The following is a 27111-nucleotide window of genomic DNA, read 5'->3' as shown; positions in this document are numbered from 1 at the left end:
CTGGCTGACAAGCCTGAAATACAGGGAAAAATGAATCCCAACAGATAAGCACAACTATTTATTGGACTTAATAAGAAGAGAGGAGAAAGAAAAAGAAGAGCTTCGACATCAATATAGTTGATACCTTTGAGTCTCATTTTTTTTAACCCCTGAAAACTCAAAAAATCCTAGGTCTGGGGGGGATACCAGAGGTCAACTATTCAACATGCTGGATTCATTATCTACTGCCACATGACATATTACTCCAAAATTTAGTGTCTTGAAATAATAACATTGATTCTCACAGTTTCTAACCTTCAGGAATCTGGGTGCAGCTTACCTGGGTCTTCTGCCTCTGACTTGCTGACAGGCTGCAATCCTGGTGTTGACAGGGGCCGTAGTCATCTGAAGGCTGGACCGGGGAAGGATCTGCATCCAAGTCCACTCCAGCAATTGTTGGCAGGAGTCAGCTCCTCATGAATTGTTGGCCAGGGCCCTCACTCTGTTCTTCCCCATGTGAGTCTCTCCATATGGCAGCTCACAATACGGCGGCTGACTTCATCGAGCAAACAACAGAGAGAACAAACAAGCCAGAGGTCACAATCTTTTGCAAACTAATATCAGAAGTGATATTCCATTACGTCTTCTGTTTATTAGAAGCAAGTCACTAGGTCTAACTCACACTTAAGAGGGGGGATTACACAAGGGCCCGAATACCAGGAGGTGGGGGTCCCTGGGGGCCATCTCAGAGGCTGCCGGCCACCTATGCCCATTAAACATTTTTATTTTCTCCAGAGACGCCTCGCTGGCTTCTGCTTTAACTATTTCTGCCATGAAGAGCTAACTCACAGTTATTTCAGAACCCAAACTACTTAAGCAGTTCTCATGATTGGCACAACTACTACTGTTTGGATCCATGAGATTCTGTTAAATACCCAGAAACTCTTATGAGACCCTTGAACGCAAGATATGTATAAAGGGAATGTTTAGAAATGGAAACTCCGCTCATGTGACAAGATCTGGGAAGTGCAATAGTGTAGTTATCATAAGGGGAAGTTTTAACACTCTACTTAGGGCAAGCTCAAGCATCATAGGTATTACATGCCAGCTATGTAAGGGAAAGCCAAAAACCATGACCACCCCTTGGCCAAGGTCTCCCTAATCAGCCCCATCCTGGGTTTTCCAAATCATTTTGGAGATGCATACGGTTTTGTCTACTTGTCCTTAAAGCTATTAGGGGATGTTTAAAACAACTCTGGACTGTGCTTTCCTTATCAAGATTCAAAGGCATGGTTGCCAAGGACACTTGCCTGGGTTCTGAAGCATCCCAGAGCAATCTGTAAAAGGGGTGGGGGCAGTGAGACAGCTCTGGTGATAAGTGGGAAAGGCCTTCCAATCAATCAGGAAAAAAAAAGAGCCAAAGGACCATCACCCCGAGGATACAGTCACATCAAAAGCCTCAGAGGTCTTGATTTCCCAAGAGACTGGGTTGTGTCTGGTCAGAAAGGGTTAGACAGGCATAAATGTGGACTGGAGATAGGCAAGTAGGAAGGGCAAGAGGGGTCAGGGGCCTGTGCCCTGGTTGGTTCTGTTCACTCCATTTCAATGGTTACAGTCATCCTTTTTGCCATAATGCCAAAAGGCCACATTTAAAGTAAGGAATACATGTGGGAGCTGGATGGGGTGGGTGGGAGAGGGAGAAGCAGAGGGAAATGCATCAGGAGTCTGTTCCTTGCCCCACCACCTTCATGTCATCTAAAGTTCCGTGACTGCATCCTGAGGCCTAAACTGGGGGACAGTAACATTATTCACGAACTTAGAGTGTTTATAGCTAAAATCGAACTCGCCAACTTAAAAAAAAAACAAAAAAAACAACCATCTATTGAACCAGAATGCCAAGTGAGTCAGACAGACATGGTTGCCAATGGCAAGCTGCAGGGAAGACACCCCTGAATCAATCTGCTGGGAAGATTATTTCCAATGAGTACCACGGTAAGATCGTTGGTGGTGGGTGTGCTAACTTGCTTCTGTCACTTTCACTTTTTAGCTTCTCTCTTTGCAATTCTTAAAAATTAACAACGACCTCTCCATGTGGCTGTCCAGTCTCCTACGTGATCATCGGCACCCACCCAGTAGGGGGTTCAATTTCTGTCTGGCTGAATCGTAAGGACGAGAAGCAAAACGTACAAGGGTTGCACCTTTAACTCTAACTCTAGTGCTTCTCAAAATGCCCTGGAGCAAGTTCAAGGTGCCCATTCAGCCTCAGATGCTGAGTCATCACAGGATGAACACAAATCCCAACCAATGTAAGGATCACCCTCACAGAGCTGAGGAGAGCGCACAGGTGCATTTCTCCAAGGTGTTCTGCTGAGAACCAGTCGCCGTTGGCCCTTTAGAGATATATCAGTGATGTTGTATGCAGGGATAGAACAAACGTGAACCTCAACTTGCACGATAAACCTAAATAGACACGTGAGCTGCAGAACGAGGCTTGCAGAATCCCAAGAGCCTCCAGGCCAGTCAACTAGGTGTCTCCAGTCAAAATGAGCAATCTACATCCATACTTTCCACTGTGTATTGCAGGCCTGCAATACAGGTCAAAAAACCAAGAACAGGGAATTCTATGTTTCGAGATTTAATTTAAAGGAAAACGGAAAGTGCCTTCTACCAGTCCGATCTACAGCTGATCAATCTTCACCCGTTACAATGTCAGTGTTTCTTTTAGGAACACCACACTCTGTGGTTCACAGGTAACTAAGCTAAGGCTTGTGCGGCAGTTTGTACTTTCGAGAAAGGTAAGTGCTTTAAAGAAAAACCTGTTACCAGATGAGGAGAAGGGGGCCATGGAATGGTGTCTTCCCCAATCTTTTTCTACTAGAAGAAAATGCAGGGTGGGCTTCTCCAAACGTGGGCTGCATCAATCTCCCACACGGTCTGTGGGCTGGCCTCTTGGTGAGACTGGGGATTACAATGAGACCACTCCAGGCTTCCGTTTCTGGCCTGACTTAATAACTTACTAATTATAATTGACTAAACACCAGGCTTCAACCCACACATGTCAAGACTCATTTCTATCAGCATTTTGGATCTATTGTATACCACAGAGAAGCATGCCGGGAAGGGTCCAGTGGGTCACCAGAACATGGCAGACCTCAGGTCGATATCCTGACCCAGAATAGGAAGCCAGATGGTCTGAGAGCCTGGGGCCAGGAGCAGGGATCTGAGGTCAAGCAGGCGCTGCAGGAGACAGGAACGAGGTCACTGAGCCCGGGTCACTGTGATTGTATGCGCTTAGTGATAAGTGAGTGAGCACAATCCCTCCGAAGACGTATTGCATTGGGGGTTTTCTAAACAGGGCTGATCTCACACTTACATAGACCCACTGCCCAAACCATCTGAATACCTTCATTTCTGGATGCCTCTGGTCTAATCTCCATAATTGGAGCTCATTCCTTCAGGGGACGAGGGAAGGGGAGTGATGGCATGAGACGGTTTTCTAAAAACATAAATTTATCTACGTGTAGGCATGATGAAGATGCCAAGAGGCAACACAGTCTCTAGCAGTTTGACCAGCCCATTGTCATCCTTTGTCACCACCAAATAGAATTGTCCTGAGAAATCGGCACAGGGAGAGGTTAAGCGCCTTTGCCAAGGGTCTTCTGAATTTAAAAGGTGGACTGCAGACAGACCTCAGGACTTCTGATTCCTAACTCGATGCCCTTTCCAAGTGTACCCAACGATCTTTATGTGCAAATTATCAGGAGGATATACTTCTTTCCGTGGCCTTGCAGCAACATATGTGAGACGGGGCCATTTAGAAGCATCTATAAAACGAGGCCCAAGAAACATTTATTGAGATTGTTCTTGCCCTCAAGAGGCTTTCTCTGAGGGGGTCACCCCTTCATCCAGACCCTGCTCGGAGACACATTCCCCACCAGACCCAGCTTTTTCTTGGCTTCTCTTGAACTGCCATGGGGTTAATCTCTCAACCATAGGACACCTTGTTATTTCCAAGCTTAGGTATCTCTTCTCCCTCTTTTCCCTCCTCCAGCTCACACAGAAGGGCAATGGACCCAGCCAACAACCTTTGCCTCAGACCTTGTCAAGATGGAAGAGCCAGCCTGTTAGCAGTCTGTCCCCGTCCCCATGCATTTGCTAGGACAGATTTCTTCTCTCAACACTGTATTTATTACTGGGGCGTGAAACACAAATCTGCAGATGTCTTTTCCACTCACCTGCTGTTAAGAGTCTACTCAATAATTTAACTCTCTCTCCCTTGAGTACATTTGGTTTCTGTTGGCTGTAGCATAAGACGGGGCAGGATGAACTGGGAGGTATCCTGCATTCCTCCCACCCTCTCTCCTGCCCCCTCTGTGCTTGGCTCTTACAAGGGCTGGTTTGCAGCTGCAAGAGCAGCATCTCCTTAACTCTTGGGTAGCCACAGCAAGCCTGCTCTTTCTGTCTCCCCATCAGATTCTAACAGCAAATTGATGGTTACTTAAAAAAAAACACCCCAAAACTGTCACCAGAGGAGACCAAACACTGGCAACAGATAAAACAAAAGGAGGCACCAAGCTCTTTAATTAAGGCTCATGAAGGCATGTGAATCCTAGCTCTTAGTTACCCTGCTGCGCCTTTGCCTGATTAGCCACAATGCATCTGCTCAGTTTCCTGGTATCCATCTGTACTGCTAGAGAGAAATGTATTCGGGTTGCCCTGATTCTCAATAAGATGGCTCAAAGGCATCAGCTGCAGAGAGACTAATGGTTATGCGTGTTGACAGAGTGTTTCCTGCGCTCCTCGCTGTGTTGACATGCAAGATCACACCACCTTACACGTACCTGGGATTAACCCATAGCCACACAGACGGCCCAAATAAAATGTCTACCCCCAGGAAACTCGGATGGTTTGGGGATGACTCATTTCTCCGCTCTAGCGTTTCCTGCTGGAAATATACCTCAATCATCCCCCTTTCTGAAAGTCCACCTATGTGTTCTGCAATGGCTTAAGCCATAAAATGCCTCGTTTCCTAGATTAAAAAGACCATGAGAATTGGGATCTTTCTACACATTACAACTTTTCATTTCCATATGGCACGAGTGTATGTTGGTGTATGCAGAATTCTTTTCTCTAAGAAAGAATCTAAGAAAAGTGCAGCCAAACTCAAGTGACTACTCTTTGGAGCCTTTGGGGAGAACATGTGGGCAACTGAAGTTATGTTGGCCCCGTGTGATGTTAGTTTGCCCAAAGAGCTTATTTGCTTTATTTATAAAAATGCATTAGCACTATGTGGATCCTAAAATTCTTAACTAATGTGCCATTCTGTGATCCAATAGCACTGATCCCATAAACTCAGGTTCATAGAATTGGAAATAGCTGAGCTGACCCTAGACACAAACTCAGACATCTGGGACTTAGAAATATTTTCCTAAAACTGGTGAAATCCAAATAAAGTCTGCGGTTTAGTTGAAAGTAATATATCGGGGCACCTGGATGGCTCAGTCAGTTAAGCGGCTGCCTTCAGCTCAGGTCATGATCCCAGGGTCCTGGGATCAAGTCCCACATTGGGCTCTCTGCTCAGCAGAGTCTGCTTCTCCCTCTCCCTCCGCCCCTCCCCCAGCTCATGCTCTTTCTCTCTCAAATAAATAAAATATTTAAAAAAATAAATAACAGTAATGTATCAATGAAGGTTTCTTAGGTTTGACAAATGTATCATGATAATGGAAGATGTTAGCATTAGGGGGAACTGGGTGAAGGGTGTAGGGGAACTCTGCGTTACCTTTGCAACTTTTCTATAAATCTAGAATTGTTTCAAAATTAAACGTTTATTTAAAACCATTTATATATATATTATGTTAAAAACATAATCTATATAAATAAAATACATATGTGTGTGTGTGTATATATATATATATATATATATGCATATATATATATATTTCCCTCCATTGGGTATAAATAAAAGCAACATATAGTTTAAACTATATATTACAAAGTAGCATCTTGCTACACCTCCATCAGAAAAGACGAGGTAAGAAAGAGACATGGGTTCAAATTTTGCTGTAGCCACGAGCTTGAGGTCAGTACTCATTAGATGTTTCAGTCACTCCCTGAGCACTTTATTCCCTCCACTGTTGTAGGAAGAACCTCAGCCTTTGAAGAATTTCATATTCTTTGGAGAATTCCAGACTGCATGCCTGGAACTGTGAAGGCAGAATTGGTATAAAATACTAGGGATAAGATAAACTGCCAGAGGAATTTTTCCTATAAAATGACCAAACCAGGAAACCTAAGTGCAAAGCTTTACAAAGTCTGAGAGGTTGTTTATGGGCAAGTATGGACAAGCATTGTTTTGTCACCACATACTAGATTTTCTGTTACTTATTCACGCTAGCAGATCAATTAGGGTTAAATTCGGCACAGTTATCATTAGTCTAGCCCTTTCTTTTTTTATCCCCACTTAAACACCTTATGGAACTCAAAATGGTAGCTCCAAAAGGGTCTTGAAAATGACCTGACCAACTCTTCTCTTGAGGCCCAGAGGTAGTTTTCAAATTAAACAAGGGCACACAAGCAGAAGTCCTTTGAATCAACTGTGGCATAAATATAAGGTATAATTACTATTGATATCATGACCAGCCACTTGGCCAAGATCACCCAGCTATTTGACCATGGAAGATTCTAAACGCCAAGGAGCTTGGCATGAGTCTTTGTAATTTAATTATGGACAGTTCTGAATCCCACATGAGGAAGTGTTTAATAAATAGTCAGCTGATTGCGATGTGGGCTCTCATCCCAAGCCAGTAGAGAGGGTACCTTTCCTTCTCAGGAAGAGTGAAGCCGGAAGAGAAAGCATTTGTTTGCCGGCTTGAACAGGGAGCAGAAAGAAGTCTACGTTTATTCCTGGGGGAGAATAATGTAACTGCTATAAACTGCTGTGTTACATCAATTTAAAAGTAATTTTTCTGAATTAAGAGACGATTGAGTGGGGAAAACGCTTCCTTTTGGAAATGTAATTCCCGACTGAGTATTTATATGCAGATACTCTTTGAAAGTACACAAGCCATAAGCTGCTTCATGTGCCAGCGACATCAACCAGGACAGGAAAAAAAGTCATTCTCCAATCAGTCATTTTCCTCTCACTCGTGCCCTTCCCCCACACTCCTTGATCTCACCAAAATCCAAGCCAACTCCTTTAAAAACAGATAGGCATAAAATAATCAAGTTCCATGCTGAATATCAACAAAATCCATGGCAATGAATGGGAATGAAGGAGAACATTTCATTTCATATTTAAAAATGTTAAATTGGGTGCTTATAATTCCCCTGATTTAGCTTTTTTAATTAAAAAATTCAAGCTTTATTCAACATTTGCATATTCATGCCTCCATAATGTGCACTGATTGCATTAAAGGCGGAGAAAAAGCACGTAAGTGCAGCATAAATATAGTTACTCATCAAGTGCACCATCTATGTATGCATAGATAAATATTTCCAAACAAATTAACATACACCCGAGCACAGGTGCTCTGGCCTCACGACTCCCCCCAGCTACTTCAACCCTACTTTTCCTTCCATCAAGTTTCAAGAGCCAGAGCATCAGCTTAGAAATTTCATAATTTGGTGTTCTGTAGAATTAGTCCCTTTGCCAAAGTCTCTGAGCAGTGACTGTCTACGACAATAGTCAGGGGAAAAAAAATTCAACTGCACTCTTTATTAAAAACCAAAAAATACAACTTCCATAATTCAACAAAGACTTCCAATAGTTTGTAGGTGCGAGTCATCGGGAAGGGCAGTGAGTATCGTGGACCAGGCATGGTGGACACCGTTAATGGCCCCCCCAAACTTCTTGCTTATGGAATGAGGACTGTTTGGAGCGACAGTGTGCCCATCTCTTAGAAGTAGGCTGTGTTTCATCTAAGCCAGAGGCTGGCAAACTACCCCTGGGCCAAATCCAGCCCACCACCTGGTTTTGTAAATAAAACTACTAGAACACAGACACTTACTTAAAGCCTATAACTGTTTTCACACTCCAAGGATTTGAGTAGCTGCAGCAGAAAACATATAACCTGCAAAGCCTCCAATATTTACCACCTGGCCCTGGAAAGGAAACATTTCCCAAGCCCTGGTCAAAGCCAACCCCGGCCAATGTCCCGGCCTCCCTTACAGCTAGGAGGATGTTGGATTGTATGCAGTAGGTGAGGAAGAAGTCACTGCCAGTCGCTACTTTGGGACAACAGAATAGATGATAGGGTGCCTGGGTGGCTCAGTTGGTTAAGCAACTGCCTTCGGCTCAGGTCATGATCCTGGAGTCCCAGGATCGAGTCCCACATCGGGTTCCCTGCTCAGCAGGGAGTCTGCTTCTCTCTCTGACCCTCCCCCCTCTCATGCTCTCTCTCTCTATCTCATTCTCTCTCTCAAATAAATAAATAAAATCTAAAAAAAAAAAAAAAAAGATTAGATGATAGACACATTCACTGAAAAATGAGTGATGGGAGAGCATCAGATTTGGGGATTGGAGTAAGGGAGGAAGACAAGTTCAGGACCTATGAATCTATGATTTGAGGTACTTTTGGGAAGTCAAGTAAACACGTCAATGTACAAGTATGGAACTCCAAAAAGAGGTCTAGATCTTTAACTTTTTTTTTTTTTAAAGATTTTTTATTTATTTATTTGAGAGAGAGAGAATGAGAGAGAGCAAGCACATGAGAGGGGGGAGGGTCAGAGGGAGAAGCAGACTCCCTGCCGAGCAGGGAGCCCGATGCGGGACTCGATCCAGGGACTCCAGGATCATGACCTGAGCCGAAGGCAGTCGCTTAACCAACTGAGCCACCCAGGCGCCCCTAGATCTTTAACTTTAATTCAAAGGATGCTTCTTGGGTCTTATCCCCTGCAAACTGGTATCTCCAATTAAATCCTCTTAACCACCACTTCCTTCTTATGACTCCGTCTTAACTCAGTGTCTACAGAACTGGCCTTTCTTGGTTCTTTGCCCACCTCTCTGTCTGCTCCTTTTATCTCCTTTGCCTGCCCACATTTTGTCCTTCACTCCCTGAATTGGGGGATTCTTTGGGGGTTTATCATCCCATGTTTTTGCTTCCCTCAATATTCTCACCTTGAACATTCACATCAGCCTCATAACTTTTCTTTTTTTCTTTTTTTTTTAAAGCCTCATAACTTTCAAGCAAATGACTTCCAAGTTGACATTTCTAGCCTAGACTTTTCTCTTTGGCTTGACTCATTGTTACCTATTACGTATCCCCAAATAGGTGCCATGTTGGCAACTCAAACTCTATGTACTTAAAATATTTACTTATCTTCCCCCAAACAGAGAAAAGACACTGGCTAGAGTCAGAATTACTTGTTTTGAGTCCTGGCTTTGAGTCTTCCTAGTGTGAGCTTTAGCAATAATGTCTTTTTTTTTTTCCTTAAAGATTTATTTATTTATTTGAGAACGAGAGCGAGTGTACACATGTGCGTGCACGAGTTGGGGGGAGGAGCAGAGGGGGAGGGAGAGGGACAAGCGAACTCTGCATTGAGCGTGGAGTCCTATGAGGGGCTCGATCCCAGGACCCTGAGATCATGACCTGAGTTGAAATCAAGAGTCAGACACTCAACCAACTGAACCACCCAGGTGCCCCAGAAGCTGCTGATTTGGAATAAATGGTGAGGAAGCCTTTGAGAAGATAGTATTTGGGCTTGAAAAGTGGGGGGATACTTCAGAAATCTACATGTCCTCCTTTTATAGGACCCACCAGATCTAAATCTGAGTATACACATAGGTGCAGCTTACTCTGGCTTCCCGCCCCCTGTCGGGAAGCAGAAGATCTGAACACCATTTTTGCTTTTGGACCTGCTCCAGGCTTCATTTCATGCTTGCTTGGTTCCAACCTGGTTCCGACCCTGGCTCTGCTGTCCAGAGCATGTGTTGATTGCTGTGTGTCCAGCTCACCTTATTCTCTGGCTATGGCTGAAATCTGGGCTTTCGAGTGGGCTCAAATTTGATCTCAGGTTTGCATCTCCTTTTCTTAGGCTTTGACCTCCTTGATTTAGAAAATTACACGGATGATGCTGGCAACAAAAGCCAACCATCAATGAGCTTTACCAAGAGGCAGGCATTTAAAGTGGGTGTAGGTCAAGTCAATCAGCGAACACAGACTAGACACAAGAAATGGCCTGCAGGGGTGTTCACTTAGGCGGAAGCGCCAAAGCCGCACCCTGGCCCTTCCTCGCTGTGGCAGAGCTCAGGCTGGGCACCGCGGAAGCCCACCTGAACATGTAACGGAAGTGAGCCCCTCTTGCCCCTTTTTGGTTTTCTACACTCTATTTCTACTTAGTGTTTGCTCAGGGAGCAGCTCCCAGCCTTCGTGTTTGACCTCAGATGAATCCTTTTACCAAAGAATGCGATTCCCGATGTCATAAGCACTCAAAGGCCAGATCCAGAATACTTTATTCATCTTCCTTTTAAAATCTTTTGAAGGGGGCTATCATTTCAGAGATCGACAATGTGGTCTGTTTATTCCTACTCCTCAAGAACATGAGAAAGCAAACTGGATATTAGAAGGGAAGAAAACCAAAACCACCATTTCCAAGCTGGTATGGTTCCAAGAAACAGAAAGTGAAGAAGGAATTCCTTGTCGCTCTCTCCTGACTGTTACTCCAGGTCTGGGAGCTGCCCAGGGAGATTGAGGGAACACAGAAGCCAAACTCCCCTTGGAGAATCGAGGGGCAGAGTTCTTTCTTTGTAGTGACGACTAGACAGCTCGGCCAGTTAGTGTGGGGCCGTAGGCCTGGCATTTGAACAGGAAGTGGGGCCAATCCTAAATGAAATCAAACTGTGAATAAAGGAGGATTAAAATAAAAATTGACAGCACAGTTCACAGAGCTGGTGTGTGGCTCAGCTGCCTGGAAGTCGCTGCCATCATCCGCCTTGGAGACGAGACATGAAAAATCGCCTAGATAGCTACTGGCTGAGGAGGTTGTGAGAAGCGCGTCTGCCTGCACTTTGCTGGGCCTGTGACGCTCGGAAGGTAAGAGGGGCTGGTGAGAATGTTGGCAGGCCGATAAGTTTCTTTGGAAACAGCCTAGAAAGCCTGCCAGGAATGCAGGAAGTTCATAGTCTAATTCAACAGCTCTACTCCCCAGGCATTATAACTGCAGCCATAGGGTTTGAAAAGAACCATTTCAGAAAGGACATTGGATTAGGAATCGGGAACTCTGAACTGCCTCTGCTAACTGGATGTATAACCTTGACAGAATGCTTCATTCTCCCTCGGGCCCATGTGTTTCAAAGTGTGTTTTTAGGTTGGAGGGGAGAGGAGGGAGGCGGGAGGCTGGGTGGAGGGGCGGTGGGGAGGGATGAGATCTGGTTCCTGCGTTTCTGGGCCTCGGCTGGGCAGACCCAGGGCCCAAGAATGGAGACGTGCAGAACAGGATGTGGCCAACACTGCTCTCAACAGGCTTTAGCTTTTCACCCACCCTCACGACTGAAGTATTTCCATCAGAAGTGGGTTGAAGAATGTCCAAGTCCTGAACATCAGAACCTGTGAATGTGATCTTGTTTAGAAGAAAGATATTTGCATTTGTAATTAAGGATCTCAAGATCAGATCATTCTGGATTTGGGGTGGGCCCTAAATCCAGTAACAAGTGTCCTTACAAGAGAAACGCAGAGGGAGGATTGGGGACTCGGACACACAGGGGAGGCCACGTGAAGACAAGGCAGAGACTGGATTCTGCAGCTCCCAGTCAGAGACACCTGGAGTCACCTGAAGTTGGGAGAGGCATGGAAGGGTCCCCCATAGAGACTTCAGAGGGGGTGCAGCTCTGTTAACACCTTGACTTCAGACTTCTGGCCACCAGAACTGAAAGGGACTAAGTTTCTGTTGTTTTAAGTCACACAATTTGGAGTAATTTGTTAGTGCAGCTCTAACAACACCCCTGTGAACAAAGCAGTCTAGCATCTCTTTAAAAATACTTCCTTACCCACCTTGGGGTCTCAAAGATGTTCATCTAAAGCAGCTCCAAGATTTAAACAGGCGCAGGGGGCAGTAATACATCTGTCTAACACTATTGAAAGCCAAGCTATTCCTAGAAAGAAGATAATTCACTGATTTAATTCAACTCTGAGGCGAAAACCCAAGTGGTAGAGGTCCTTTAAGCTGTTTGGTGATGTGGCCTGGAGGAGACGCCCCTTCCACAAGCGCTTGCTGAGAGAAGACAAGGTAGGCTGACAGCACAGAATGGCCAATGAGGAGTTGTCGGCACTGGTCATTTCCGGTGTGAGTGCTTCTGGGTGAGACTGTGGTGCTCAACCAGCACACGCCCGCATGCACTCCCTGACATGGCAGGCCTCCTTACGCACCAGTGATACTCCCCATCCTTCACATAGGGTGTGCCCTTCATCCTCAGGTCTCGTTCATTCTCTGACTCATTAATAGGACAAGTGCATTCTGAGCCCTGACAGTGGGCCGGCCACCCCACACGCCCACCCAACTGCCCAGTGATCCATGACATGATTTACAAAAAGAATGGCAGGTATGCAGAAGTAAGTAGAGGGATAGGTGTGGCCCCAGAATAACTTGAAGCTAACTGGTTGACCAGCAAGCCAGGAGAGAGAGAGAGACAGACAGACAGACAGACAGACAGACTGTAGTACAAAGATGCAACAAAAAATGGTCAATTGGTCAAGAAATCTGAGATGATTACTAATTTAAAGTACCCTTGAGGTTTTCGTTACTGAATTCACTACTTCTCTGTGCCAGGATCAAAAGAACTTCCACACAGAATTTCATTCAGGTAGAACAGTTTTTTTGTTGTTAAGTTCTTGGGAGAGAACGTTGAGAGGAATCAGACGCACTATATGGTTTAAGTGAATGTAAGTGGTTTTAAAAAGGGGAGCTACAGAAGTGCTCTAGGAGGTATTTTCCTTCACAGAGAAACAAGTTATTACAATTCTAACTGCACATTTCAGTTCTGATGGGTTAAGTGTTTTATTTATTTGTTTTTATGTTTTATTTAAAAATTTTTTTAAAGATTTTATTTATTTATTTGAGAGAGAGAGAGAGCTTGAGGAAGGGGAGGGGCAGAGGGAGAAGGAGAAGCAAACTCCCTGCTGAGCAGGGAGCCTGATGTGGGGCTCGATCCCAGGACCCTGAGATCATGACCTGAGCTGAAGGCAGATGCTTAACCAACTGAGCCACCCAGGTATCCCTTTTTTAAAAATTTTTAAAAAGATTTATTCATTTATTTTAGAAAGAGAGAGAGAGTGTGAGCATGGTGAGGAGCGGCAGAGGGAGAGAATCTTAAGCAGACTCCACGCTGAGCACAGAGCCTGATGCAGGGCTCCATCCCATGACCCTAAAATTACAACCTGAGCCAAAACCAAAAGTCAGATGCTTAACCTGCTGTGCCACCTAGGCACCCCTGTTTTTATTTTTAATTGTGGTAAAATACACATAACATAAAATTTGCCATCTTAACCATTTTTAAGTGTAAAGTTTAGTAGCGTTTAGTACATTCACAGTGCTGTGCAACCTGTCTCCAGAATGTTTTCATGTTGTAAAACTGAAACTCTGTTGCCACCTCCCTATTCTCCCCTCCCTCCTGCCCTGGCCAACACCATTCAACTTTCTGTCACAATGAATTTGCTCTAGGCACCTCATATAAATGGAATCACACAGTATTTGTCCTTTTGTGTCTGGCTTCTTTACCTTAGCATAGTATCTCTGAGGTTCATCCATGTTATAGCATGTGACAGGATTACCTTCCTTTTCAAGGCTGAATAATATTCCATTGCATGGACAGACCCCCTTTTGTTTATCCAATGACAGATATTTGGGTTGCTTCTACCTGTACATGCACAAATTAATTAAATCTGTTTACATCTTCTTTTGTGGCTAAAATTCTAGTGCCTTTCTTTGCATATTTTCATATCTCATTTACAACTAAATACACAATGTAGTTGGTAGTTGTGAACGACCCTGAAGAGATTCCTGGAGGTGTAAACCAATCTTTTCAAGGGGTTCCTCTTTCATCCAAAAATTCACCCAAAGGAACCCTACTGCACATTGATGAAACAATTTTTAGCAGTTGTATTCTTGTTTGGTCGTGAAGAATGCATGTAGCCTCTTTGCCAAGGGGTCTTGTTAATTACATACCTGAACTGAAATTGATTTCCATATTCTAGTGGAGGACACTCATTGGCAAATACTTCAGTATCCTATGACATTGTTCCCTGGAACTTCCAACCCCTCAGGTTGTTCTAATGGATTGCTAATGGCATGTCTCTTATGGTGCAATCTACAACAGGAAGGCTATATTCCTCATCCTTAAATTCCAGATGAAAAGTCCTCTATTACCTAAGCATGGCTTGAAATAGAGATTTGGGGGTCCACATTTCCCCCTAACAGATTCTACAGATATTATGAGCATTATAATGCTTGCATGTCATCTTAATTTTTTAAAGACAGTCCTTAATTTCTGTTGAAAGACTAAAGTGCATTGTTATGCCAGGCAGGTGGTCCCAGGCCAGGTAACATCTCAGACCCACCACTCCACTGCAGAGACCAAGGAGAACACAGAGACCACCACAGGAATATAGGAACCAGTCCCTTCTCTGCCCTGACAGCCCTGCCTTAGATCTTCCTGGATGTCAAATTTGAAAAGAGCAAGGGGGAGGGTTGGAACTATCAAGGAGTGATCACTTCTCTGTGTCATCAAAGAGGTTCCCACTCCACTAATTACTTGATGCACAACCCTGGCTCACCCCATAACTGCTCTGTGCCTCAGTTTCCTCATTTGCAATAAGGGGTTAATAGTGGTACATACACCACTGTGTTACAATTATTAAATGAGTTGACATTTGTGAAATGCTTAGAAGAGCGTCTTGTACATACTTAGTTCTCAGCATATGTTAACTGTCATTTTATTATTAGGTTACTACTTTGGACTGGATTAGAGCCAATCTCCTATCTTTTCCCTTCTCACTTCGTCCCCCTTCCCTAATTACCCAGTGAGAACACCTCACAGATTTCACTGGTTTTCACCCCGTGGGTTTTTGCTTTGGCTGACACCAGCCCCCCGAGTTCCTCCTTGCTCCCTACCATCCCCACTGTTCCCACCAGAGCTGTTGAGGACCAGCAGCCAGCCCAGGCCTCTGCAGTTGCAGAAGTGCAAGACGCCAGCCCAGATCCCCATGGCTGATCTCCGCCACCATGTGCGTGCTGGGGCTAACCCCTCCAACTCTGCACTTGCACTTCACCAGCCTGACTCCTCTCACCAGCCTCTACTGTCATGTGTGCACTCATGGCAACGTCTTACAGCCATAGAATTGCACGCCAATAGCCAAGGCCCCTTTAGCTGCTTGTGGGCCCAGACTCTTTCCTGTCACTGGCCTATACCACTGGCTCAACTGCAACTAGATACCCTCCCCCCACCCCCAAGCCACCACTTGCACACCCTTGACCCAACCTCTGTCACTGGCCTCCACTGCCATGTGCATACCCATGGGGAGACCATGTAGCCACAGGAGGAAATACTGAGAGCCAGGGCCCCTGCAGCAGCTTATGGGCCCAGTTCTAGCCTGTTTTCTGTCACAGGCCTGTACCATTGGGCTTACTTGCAACTAGTCCTGCTAGCTGTGTATCTGCATGCTTCTGGCTTGACTTCCAACACTGGCCCCTAGTGCTCTGCACCTGTGGCAAGAACCAGCAGCCACAGGAGTATGTGCTGACAGCCAGGGCCACCCCACAGCCACCACTGTGCCCCTGCTGCCTGCCCTGGTGCCCACGACTATGTTTGTGTCTGTACACCAGCCCCTGCCACACCCAGGCACCCATGGCTGACCCCCACAGCCAAGTGTGTGCACACTGTCAGCTCGGGCCACCACTGCCGCCTGCTCTGATCTCTAGCTGTTGGAGCTGAAGGTGTTGCTGAGGACCTAGTCTTTGCAGCCTCTTTGGAGCCTCCCAGCACTCATCAAGGACAAGGCAGTTGTCAATGCTGTGGACCCCAGTGGCCTGAGCTGATGAGGCACCACACCCTCTAGACCCAGAGCCGCCATATATCCCTGCACTTGGTGCCTTGACCCACTAGAACCTGTGTTATGGCACGTTCCACCAAGCTGCCACCCACAGGTAAACATCTTAGTCCATAAAGTCTGTTAGAGGTGTCTGTTTCTTCAAATGTGCAGACACCTACTCAAGACTACAGAATCATGAAGAATCAGAAAAACATGACTTCATCAAAAGAACACTATGAACTTCCAGTAACTGACCCCAAAGAAATGGAGATACAGGAATTGCCCAACAAAGAATCCAAAATAATTTTTCTAAAGATGCTCAGAGAAATATAGGAGAACATAGATAAACAATTTAATGAAATCAGGAAAACAACACAGGAACAAAATGAGAAGTTCAACAGAGATAGAAAACATTAAAAAGAGCCAAACTGAAATTTTGGAGCTGAAGAGTACAATGACTGAACAGAAGAACTCAACAGAGAGCTTCAACGACAGACTGTACCAAGCAGAAGACAGAACCAGTGAGCTCAAAGACAGATCATTTGAAATTAACTAATCAGAGGAGCAAAAAGAAAAAAAAAAAAAAGAACAGGCATGAAGAAAACCTATGGAACTTATTGGATACTATTAAGAGAAACAATCTATGTATCACTGGAGTCCCAATTAAGAGAAGGAGAAAAGAGTAAAAAGCTTATTTAAAGAAATAATGGCTGAGGCACCTGCTGGCTCAGTCAGAAGAGCATGGGACTCTTGATCTCAGGGTTGTGAGTTCGAGCCCCACGTTGGGTGTAGAGATTACCAAAAAATATAAATAAACAAAAATTTTAAAAATTAAAAATAAGAAATAATGGCTGAGAACTTCTCAAACCTGGAAGATTTGGATACCCAGCTTTGTGCAGCTGAAAGGTCACCCCAAAATTTCAATATAAAATGATTTTCTTTTTTAAAAATTTTTATTGCCTTTATCTCAGCAAAATTATTAATTATATTCTTATAATCAAAATGTGCACACAATTTTTATTTCATTTATAGTACAACATTTCTTGAGTCATTTTAGTTGTAAATAGCTTCTTAGGGATTTAAATTTGGAGAAACTTTGTTCTACAGAGGCACTACCACTTAGAATTTCTTTTTCTTTTTTTCTTTTTCAACAAGACACATTATAATAAAACTGTCTAAAATCAAAGGCAAAGAAAAATTGTAAAACAGCAAGAGAAAAATACTTCTCTGACATAACGGAAACCTATAACACCATCAGCAGAATTCTCAGCAGAAATCTTTGCAGGCCAAGAGAGAATGGGATGATACATTTAAAGTGCTAAAGGGAAAAAAAAACCCTGGCAACCAAGAACACTTTACCCAGAAAAGATGTCTTCCAGAAATGAAGGAGAGATAAGGGCATTGCCTAATAACCAAAAGCTAAGGGAGTTATCACAGCCAGACTTGCCTTATAAGAAATGCTGAAAAGGAGTTCTTCAAGCTGAAACAAAAGGGCACTAGCTAGTAACTTGAAAACATATTTAGAAATGCAATACCAATAGACAATACGCTGGTAAAGTTGAGTATACAGTCAGATTCAGAACACTCTAATACTGTAATATGGAGATGTGCTAACCACATAACTCTAGCAAAAAGATTAAAGGACAAAAATATTAAAAGCAGCTATAGCTACAATAATTCCACAGTGGATACACAATTTAAAAAGATACAAATCATGACATCAAAAACATAAATGTGGGGCAGGGAAGTAAAAGGGTAGAGTTTTTATATGGGATCACAATTAAATTGTTACCAGTTTAAAATAGACTGTTTATCTATAAGATGTTTTAAGTAAGTCATGGGGTAACCACAACCTACTAGATAACATAAAATAAAAAGAAGGCAATCAAAGTATACCACTATCAGCTCACAAAGGAAGATAGTAAGAGAGGAAGAAAGAAACAAAGAAACTACAAAACAGCCAGAAAACAATTAACAAGAAGGCAATAGTTGGGAGGGGGTAGGGGAATGGTGAAACAGATGAAGGGGATTAAGAGTATACTTATCATGATGAGCACTGAGTAATATATAGAATTACTGAATCACTGTATTGTACACCTGAAACTAATATAACACTGTATGCTAATTATATTGGAATTTTAAAAAAATAAATAATTATTTTAAAAAAGAAGGCAACAAACAGTAAGTTCTTACCTATCAACAATTATTTAAAATGTAAGTGGATTAATTTCTCCAATCAAAAGGCACAGAGCAGCTGAATGGATAAAAAACAAAACCTAACTATATGCTATCTACAAAAGACTCACTTTGACTTCAGTGACGTACACAGGCTAAAAGTGAAGGGATGGAAAGAGATACCCTACAAAAATGGAAACCAAAGAAAGCAGGGGTAGCTATACTCGTATCAGACAAATAGACTTAAGTCAAAAACTGTAACAAGAGACAACAAAGGTCGGGGTACCTGGGTGGCTCAGTCAGTTAACCATCTGACTCTTAGTTTTGGCTCAGGTCATGATCTCAGGGTCCTAGGATTGAGCCCCACATCAGGCTCCCTGCTCAGTGGGGAGTCTGCTTGTCTCCTTTTCTCTTTGCTTCACAAGCCCCCCAAATAAATAAAGAAATCTTAAAAAAAAGACAATGAAGGTCATTATATATTGACAAAGAGGTCAATTCATCAAGAGACTATAACAACTGTAAATATATATGCACCCAATATCAGAGCACCTAAATATATTAAGCAAAAACTAACAGATCTGAAGGGAGTAAAGGATGACAATACAAATAATAATAGGAAATATCAATACACCACTTTCAACAGTGGATAGATCATCCAGACAGAAAATCAGTAAGAAAATACTGGGTTCGAAGTGTACTTTAGACCAAAAGGACCTTTTAGATGTATATGAAACGTTCCATCCAACAGAAAGCAGAATGTAATTCTTCTCATGTGTACACAAAACATTCTTCAGGATAGATCATATGTAAGGTCATGAAACAAGTCTCAGCAAAATTCAAAAGACTGAAATCACACCAAGTATCTTTTCCAAGCACAATGATATCAAACTAGAAATCACTAACAAGAGGAAAACTGGAAAATTCACAAGCATGTGAAAATTAAGCAACACATTCTTGAACAACAAATGGATCAAAGATAAAATCAAAAGAGAAATAAAAAAGTATCTTGAAACAAATGAAAATAGAAACACAATATACCAAAACTTATAGGATGCAGCAAAAGCAGTGCTAAAGGGGAAATTTAGAGTGACAAATGTGTGCCTACATTAAGACAAAACAAAGATCTCACAAGCTGACTTTATACCTTGATCAAGGGACTAGGAAAACAAGAATAAAACTAAGCCTAAAGTTAAGAGAAGGAGGGAGATAACAAAGACCAGAGCAGAAATAAAAGAACTAGAAAATAGAAAAATAATCAAAAAGATCAACAAACCTAAGAGTTGCTTTTTGAAAAGATCAAAATTGACAAACCTTTAGCTGTACTTACCAAGAAAAAAGAGAGAAGACTAATAAATATAATTATAAATGCAAGAGGACACATTACAATTGATAGCATAGAAATACAAAGTATCAGGGGCACGTGGGTGGCTCAGTCGGTTGAGGATCTGACTCTTGGTTTTGGATCTTAACCAAGGAAGTTAAAGACCTGTACAATAAAAACTATAAGATATTGATAAAAGAAATTAAAGAAGACATAAATAAACAGAAACATATCCCATGTTCATGGATCAGAAGAGTTAATATTGTTAAAATGTCCATACTGCCCAAAACCATCTATGGATTCAATGCAATCCCTATCACAATTCCAATGGTGTTCTTCAGTTCTTCACAGAAACAGAACAAACAATCCTAAAATTTGTATGGAATCATGAAAGACCCCAAATAGCCAAGGCAATCCTTAGAAAGAATGAAATTGGAGGCATCACCCCTCCTTATTTCAAACTATATTACAAAGCTATATTAATCAACAGTAGGGTTTGATCATAAAAACAAACACACAGTCCAATAAAACAGAATGGAGAGCCCAGGAATAAACCTATGCCTATATGGTCAATTAATTTACAACAAAGGAGATGAGAATATATAATGAGGAAAGGATAGTCTCTTCAATAAATGTTGGGAAAACTGAACAGCCACATGCAAAAGAATGAAACTGTCTTATACCATACACAAAAATTAACTCAAAATGTATTAAAGATCTGCACATAAGACCTGAAACAATTAAAACTCTGAGAAGAAAACATAAGTAGTAAAATCCTTGACTTTGGTCTTTGTGATGATTCTTTTGAATTTGACACCAAAGGCAAAGGCAACAAAAGCAAAAATAAAGAAGTGGGACTCATCAAACTAAAAAGCTTCTGTACAGCAAAAGAAACTACCAACAAAATGAAAAGGCAAGCTTTCAAAAGGGAAATAACATACAAAAATTATATATCTAATAAAGGGTTAATGTTCAAGATATATAAAGATCTCATACAACTCAATAGCAAAAAAAAAACAACAAAAAAACCAATCAATTAAAAAAATAGGCAGAGGACTTGAATAGACATTTTCCCAAAGAAGACAAACAGATAGCCAACAGGTACATAAAAAGGTGCTCAATGTCATTAATCATCAGGGCATTGCAAATCAGAACCACAGTGAGATATCACCTCACAGGTGTTAGGAGGGCTATCATCAAAAAGACAAGAAATAACTAGTGTTGGTGAGGATGCAGAGAAAAGGAACCCTCATGCACTGCTGGTGGGAATGCAAATCGGTGCAGCCACTGTGGAAAACATATGGAGGTTCCTCACCAAATTAAAAGTAGAACTACCATATGATCTAGCAATCCCACTCTGGTTATATATCTAAAAGAAATGAAATCACTATCTTAAAGAGGTATCCTCACTCTCATATTCAATTGCAGCGCTATTCACAATAGCCAAGTCATGGAAACAACCCAAACATCTACCAGTAGATGAATGGATAAAGAAAAAGTGTATATATACAATGGGATATTATTTAGCCATAAAAATGAGTGAAATCTTGCCACTTGTGACAAGGTGGATGGATCTGAGGGCATTATACTAAGGGAAGTAAGTCAGAAAAAGACAAATACTGTGTGAAATCACTTAGATGTGGAATCTAAATGCATTGAACTCATAGAAACAGAGTAGAATGGGTTCATGGAGTGAAGGAAATGGGGAGATGTTGGGCAAAGGGTACAAACTTTCAGTTGTAAGTTGAATACTATATTGTATACTTGACAGCTGCTATGAAAGTACAGTTTTAGTGTTCTCACCATAACAAAAACAACAAAATGGTAATTATGTGAGATGAAGATTGTGTGAACTAACCTTACTGTGGTCGACACTTTGTAACATAGACACGTATCAAATAATCACACTGTATACCTTAAGCTTATACAATGTTCTATGTCAATCACATCTCAAACTATTTTAAAAACCCACTAATCCATTCATGAGGGCGGAGCCCTACCTGCAAAGACCATCACCTTTGGGGGTAAAGATTCAACATATGAGTTCCATTCAAACCAAAGCAGGGAGCAAGGCCAGAAACATGGAGAGCTTAATGAAGACCCTGAAAATACGTGGGTCATAGGAACTGGCTGGTTTTGCAGTTTTGTCTGAGAGTTGATGGTGCCAATCTGTGGATACCACCTGGAGTTGGGAAGGCTGTTTGTGAAACCACAAAGGCTTAAGAAAGAAAGAGGTGCCAGCCATGATAGCCTTTCCTCACTGTGTCCTCCATCTTCAGCCCGGTCCCACATTAGCGTAATGGGTTAGTTCCAGAAGAAATAGAGTGCTAATTCTTTTGTCCGTAGGCCCCTTGTTTCAACAGTCTGCCCCCCTTCCCATTATTCCTTCCTGCTAGACCCTCCCACTAATTCTCAAAGGACCTTCTCTTATCTTTTATGTAAACAGCCTTTCAAGGTCATGAAAGAAAGATACCAACTCTTATGGCTCCTAAAGCCGCTTGTAGATACTCCATTTTGCACAACCTCCTTCCATTAACTGTAGAGTTTAGCACTTCCTTCACACTAGGGTGATCTTAAATTGTCCATAGCCAGTGATGAACCCAAAAGAGGGTTGTAATATGAAGAGGTGTGCTTGTAAATCAAAGGTTTGTATCCCATGTCCGAAACCTGACATCTTTAGAAAATGACCAGGATAGCCTTTTTGAGCATCATCACCGAACACATGTGGAGATGTGTTTTTGGTGAGTGTAATCAAACTGTAAGGCTGATATGGAATCCCTCTTAGCTTCTGTTTTCTCATCTGTCAAATAAGAGGGTTGGGATAGTTGCTCTCTGAGTCCCTTACAGCTCTTACTACTATAATTCTGCTAATATGGGAGGGCCTGTGGCAATGTTACATGGGATTCCCAAATCTTTCACAAATTTGTATTGTATGTTCCTCTCCACTCATTACCCAAGTCCTCCCACAACAACTGTGAGGATGGCAGAGAACCAGGCTGTATGGTTCTCCCTCTAGTGCAGGGGCCTGGGTCTGGTGTCTAGAAGCAGCCTCGGGAGCCCGGAGTTCTGTTCTCTACTCTCTGGCTCGCTGCGCTGTGCCACGGACAGGGCTCGGAGGGTGACTCTGACTCTCTGCTGGCTGAGAACCTCTGCTGCAGACCCAGCTCCCCAAGAGAGGGGACCAGCCTCCATCTTTGAAGCTTAGGGAGCAGGAAGTCCATTTGGGGTTAGTCTTTGGTTTAGGAAGTGGAGGGCACATGGCCCCCAGTTTTTCAGGAAAGGCATGCTTTCGGTAGTGAAGCTGTTATTTCTGTTCCTCATTTGACCCATAGTGTTTTAATCAGTGGAATGTCGTAGTAGATGAGGGATGTGTGGTGGACGCTTCGAACACTCCAGCAACATCATGCATTTACTGAGGACCTGTCAATGGCCAGGCACTCAGCTTAGCCACATTTTCAAACTCATGCTTTCTCCTCAGTGCAAATGGCTTTCTGGGTCCATTTCTCCGACAACTAAAGAGACTCTTTCTTCCCATCTCTCAAGCATGGGTTTCAAATTGATCTCCTCTGTGAAGCCTCCAGAAATAATTTTAAGTCAATAGATACCACATCTCTACTTAGAATTTCCTTATGTTTATAAATGCTATGTAACATACTCATTTTAAATATGATTAAATACACTAGTTATCATCCTTCAGATTCACCATTTCTCTCCAAATCTGTTAAAAGTTACATGTTTAGAAATGGTATTTTTTTTCCTACATCTCTCCTGCCCCTTATAAACACTCTCACTACCCAGGTTATCTGACACAGCTTTATCTTGTGTCATTTTATTAACTTATTCAGCAAATCTACTACTAAACTCCCACAACAGGCAGGTGCAGAAGAGACAAAGATAAATGGAACACAGTCCCAGCCTTTGAGGATTTCAAATTTCATTGGGAGAGAAGTTCCAGTAGGAAATACTTTCACTGAAGTGTGAACAAAGTTGTAAAAACAGAAGATAGAGCAACTCACTTTGCCTGAGTCAGGAAGGCCTTAAGGGGGGGTGGGGTGGGGTAGGGGGTAAATGTGAGTAGGGTTTTGAAGGGTGAACAGGAGTGCCTCACGTAGATTAGAGTAAAATGTATTCTGAACAGAAGCCATTATATGTGCAAAGGCATAGACTCATTAGTCATCCAACTTTGACCCAGAAAATAATGAAACTCTCAGAGGAGCTGGAATGAGTTTACATGGAGATGACTGGCAAAGGATTATTAGTTTGGCAAGAAGATTGGCAGCATGTAGTGAGAACTCTGAATGCTAAGCAAAGGGGTTTAGACATTATGTGCTCAGCAACCAGCAACCAGTAGTGATTCATAAAACCACCTTTAGCTCCAAGATTTTTTTTTTAAAAGATTTTATTCATTTATTTGACAGAGAGAGCGAGAGAGAGCATAAGCAGGGGGAGGGGCAGAGGCAGAGGGAGAAGCAGATCCCCCGCTGAGCCAGGAGCCCAATGCGGGACTCAATCCCAGGACCCTGAGATCATGACCTAAGCCGAAGGCAGACACTTAACCGACTGAGTCACCTGGGCGCCCCTAAGATTTTTTTTTAATAGAAATACACTTAGAATAAATTTCTGGCTTGACAATTATGGTCAGGATATGCACAATGCCCAGAATAACACTGGACACACAGGAAGCACTGAATATGTTCCCACTGAACACGAGTTCAGAGAGTCCGAAGGGAAGAACCACAAAAAGAGAGGATGAGGCCACACTGATCACTTTTCCAAATCTCACCTGCCATTGCTCATTCCACCAAAGACAGGAGGCCCTGCAATGACACAAAGAGAAGCTATTTTTCTCAAAAAGAACAACTCTGAGAGTGCCTGGGTGGCTCAGTCGGTGAAGCGTCTGCCTTCGGCTCGGGTCGTGATCTCAGGGTCCTGGGATCGAGCCCCGCATCGGGCTCCCTGCTCAGCGGGGAGCCTGCTTCTCCCTCTCCCACTCCTCCTGCTTGTGTTCCCTCTCTCGCTGTGTCTCTCTGTCAAATAAGTAAATAAAAATATTAAAAACAAAAACAAAAACAAACAACTCTGCTTCCAGGTGCTGCTGATGCCTTCGTCATCACTGTGAAGGCTGAGCACCTGCGGCGACCCAGGGTTGAGCACGTCTGCTCTGGCCCCCCGGCTCTCCCCTCGTAGCTGAGGGGACTGTGTAGAAGCGACACTCACGCATTCACTGCCGACCCAGGGTCCTGGGGTTGAGCCCCACATCGAGCTCTGCGCTCATCTGGGAGTCTGCTCGAGATCCTCTCCCTCTCCCCCTCCGCCTGCGTGCACTCTCTCTCTCTCTCTCTCTCTCAAATAAGTATTTTAAAAGATATTTTGAAATATTAGGCACAGATGGTTGAGCGTTTCTGCAACACTTTCTCAGATTTCTTCTCCTCCTCTTTCTTCAAAGAAAGAATGCAGTTAAAGGAATCCCTAGTGTGAGACCTGGTTTCAAGTCCCAGCTCTGTCACTTACTAGCTATATGACTTCAGTCAAGTCAGTTTACTCCTCCAAGCCTCAATTACTTTTCTGTAAAACGGGCTGTTTAAGGATGACATAAGATAATGTGCACAAAGGGCCAAGAACAGCACCTGTTACAAAACAAGTGTTTAATACACAGTACCTATTATTGTAACAAACTCCTTCGGATGTTCCAATCTTCAAAGCCTCTGGATGAATTCCAAGAAGGACCAGAGAATACAGAATGTGTCCAGGTGACAAGTGGGGGATTATCTAGAGAATTCCCTCCTTGCATTTGGTTCCACTGAACTCTGACGGTCAGATCGAGGTTCTCAATTTCAGAACTAACTTTCATAGTGATTATCAGTGAGTCTCTAGTCTTATCTCTTTCATCCTTGCCATAAAACTCATTGTGTTTCCCAAAGTGGCCTTAGCTTAGCCTATCCATAAGCAAGCTTCTGGGTCAACGGTTGAGCTCTGGAAATGCTTTAAAAGCATTTTAAAAATCCCTAACAAGTCCTCTGAAATGATATATTCTGCCATAGGTGAGACCATCCAGTTTAAACATAAATGAAGCAATCATGTTAAATTATTAATTGCTATTAATTATAAATGAGTGGAAAAAAGAATCTCATGTTGGCTCTGACCTCTTTTTAAATTCAAAGCAGGCAGATCATGAACACAACGCACTCTCTTCATCCTTCCCGAATAAGCAGGATAGCATGAACACAGGCAAGGATTCACTGAAAACAAAATCCCCCCTACGAGTATGAACAACTCACAGGCTAGCCCCAGCCCAGGAAAGAAACTGATTAAACCCAGAAGAGCTGCTCCCTCCTCCTAGCCAAGCCCCCTCAGTTAAAAGGTGACATCTCACCCACCTGTTGGGTGAAAAGGGATGGAAGCTGTAAAAATGTCCAAGGACAGAAAATCCCATACTAGTCCTTCACAGATCTATATGTCAATTACTGGTGTTTTACAAGCCTGTAGAGATGGAATTATTTCTCTTTCTTAGTTACCGTGTCTGAACAGCTTCTTGTCTGTGGTCTGTCTACAGGCCCAAGTGACAAGGACTCCAAAGTTCCAGATGTTAACAACAGGCAAGGCAGGGGTGCCTGGGTGGCTCAGTCGTTAAGCATCTGCCTTCTGCTCGGGTCATGATCCCAGGGTCCTGGGATCGAGTCCCACATCGGGCTCCCGGCTCAGCGGGGAGCCTGCTTCTCCCTCTGGCCCTCTCCCCTCTCATGCTGTTTCTCTCTCTCTCTCTCAAATAAATAAATAAATAAAATCTTAAAAAAAAAAAAAGACACACTCGTAGGAAGGCATACTGCAAAGTGGAGAGAGTTCTCCTTGGTGACCAACGTGACGTCGGGTGAACACATTGCTGGCATTCACCGCTAGCTGTCTATACAACAGCCGTGTTCACTCCCATTCTTTACTAACAGAACACCAGTGTTCTTCTGGCGACAATGTGCCCAGGTTAAAACACGACATTCCCCAGCGTCTTGAAAATAGGAGCAGACATGTGATAGATCTCTGACCAAGGAGATATAATAGAAGTCATAGAGTGAGGAGATTCTAGAAAGCTCCTCGTATATATATAATGAAATACATATCTGAAATATGTATTTATATATTATATGTATTTATATATTTATATATAATTATATCATATATACATACATATATATTCTTTTCTAGAATGTTTATATATATAAAAATATGTATATATTTAAAACAAAGTAAAACTATTGTTTTTCTAGCATTAAAACACAGAACATTCCTTTACCCTGCCCTCACGCCCCAATGATATGTTCACATGGGTTTCTTTTCTTTTCTTTCCTTTTTTTATTGTTTAAATGGATTTCTTTCCTACTAAAGACTGTTAGCTCCTTGCGGATGAGACTGTGCCTCTTTCATCTCATAGCCCCATTACTTAGCAGAGCTTAGCACATAACAGATATCATTAAATGGAAGAAAGGAAGGAGAAATGATAGATATGTCAGGAGGGGGACAGGAACCCTTCCTTGGGGGGACATTTTAATGAAAAACAGTTTGTAAACAACTTCTTGTGCTAGCCACTAGGCCGTGAAGTGGGCTTAAGGCAGTCTTGTTACTCAA

At 42.8% G+C, this 27111-nt stretch overlaps 1 protein-coding gene across 1 annotated transcript in view; it reads right to left on the bottom strand.

Annotated features, from left to right (window-relative positions):
* Window positions 1–376: 376 nt before the first annotated feature.
* Window positions 377–27111, bottom strand: part of CDKAL1 (CDK5 regulatory subunit associated protein 1 like 1) — a 708317-nt gene continuing 681582 nt past the window's right edge. Inside the window, exon 16 of the mRNA XM_032424786.1 lies at window positions 377–535. Coding sequence (XP_032280677.1) covers window positions 518–535 — 18 coding nt within the window. The 3' untranslated portion in view covers window positions 377–517. The remainder of the gene's footprint in view (window positions 536–27111) is intronic.

This window comes from Phoca vitulina, unplaced genomic scaffold, assembly GCF_004348235.1.
Source record: "Phoca vitulina isolate PV1807 unplaced genomic scaffold, GSC_HSeal_1.0 scaffold31, whole genome shotgun sequence".
NCBI classification, from domain to species: Eukaryota; Metazoa; Chordata; class Mammalia; order Carnivora; family Phocidae; genus Phoca; species Phoca vitulina.
This window is presented reverse-complemented; position numbering and strand designations above follow the sequence as displayed.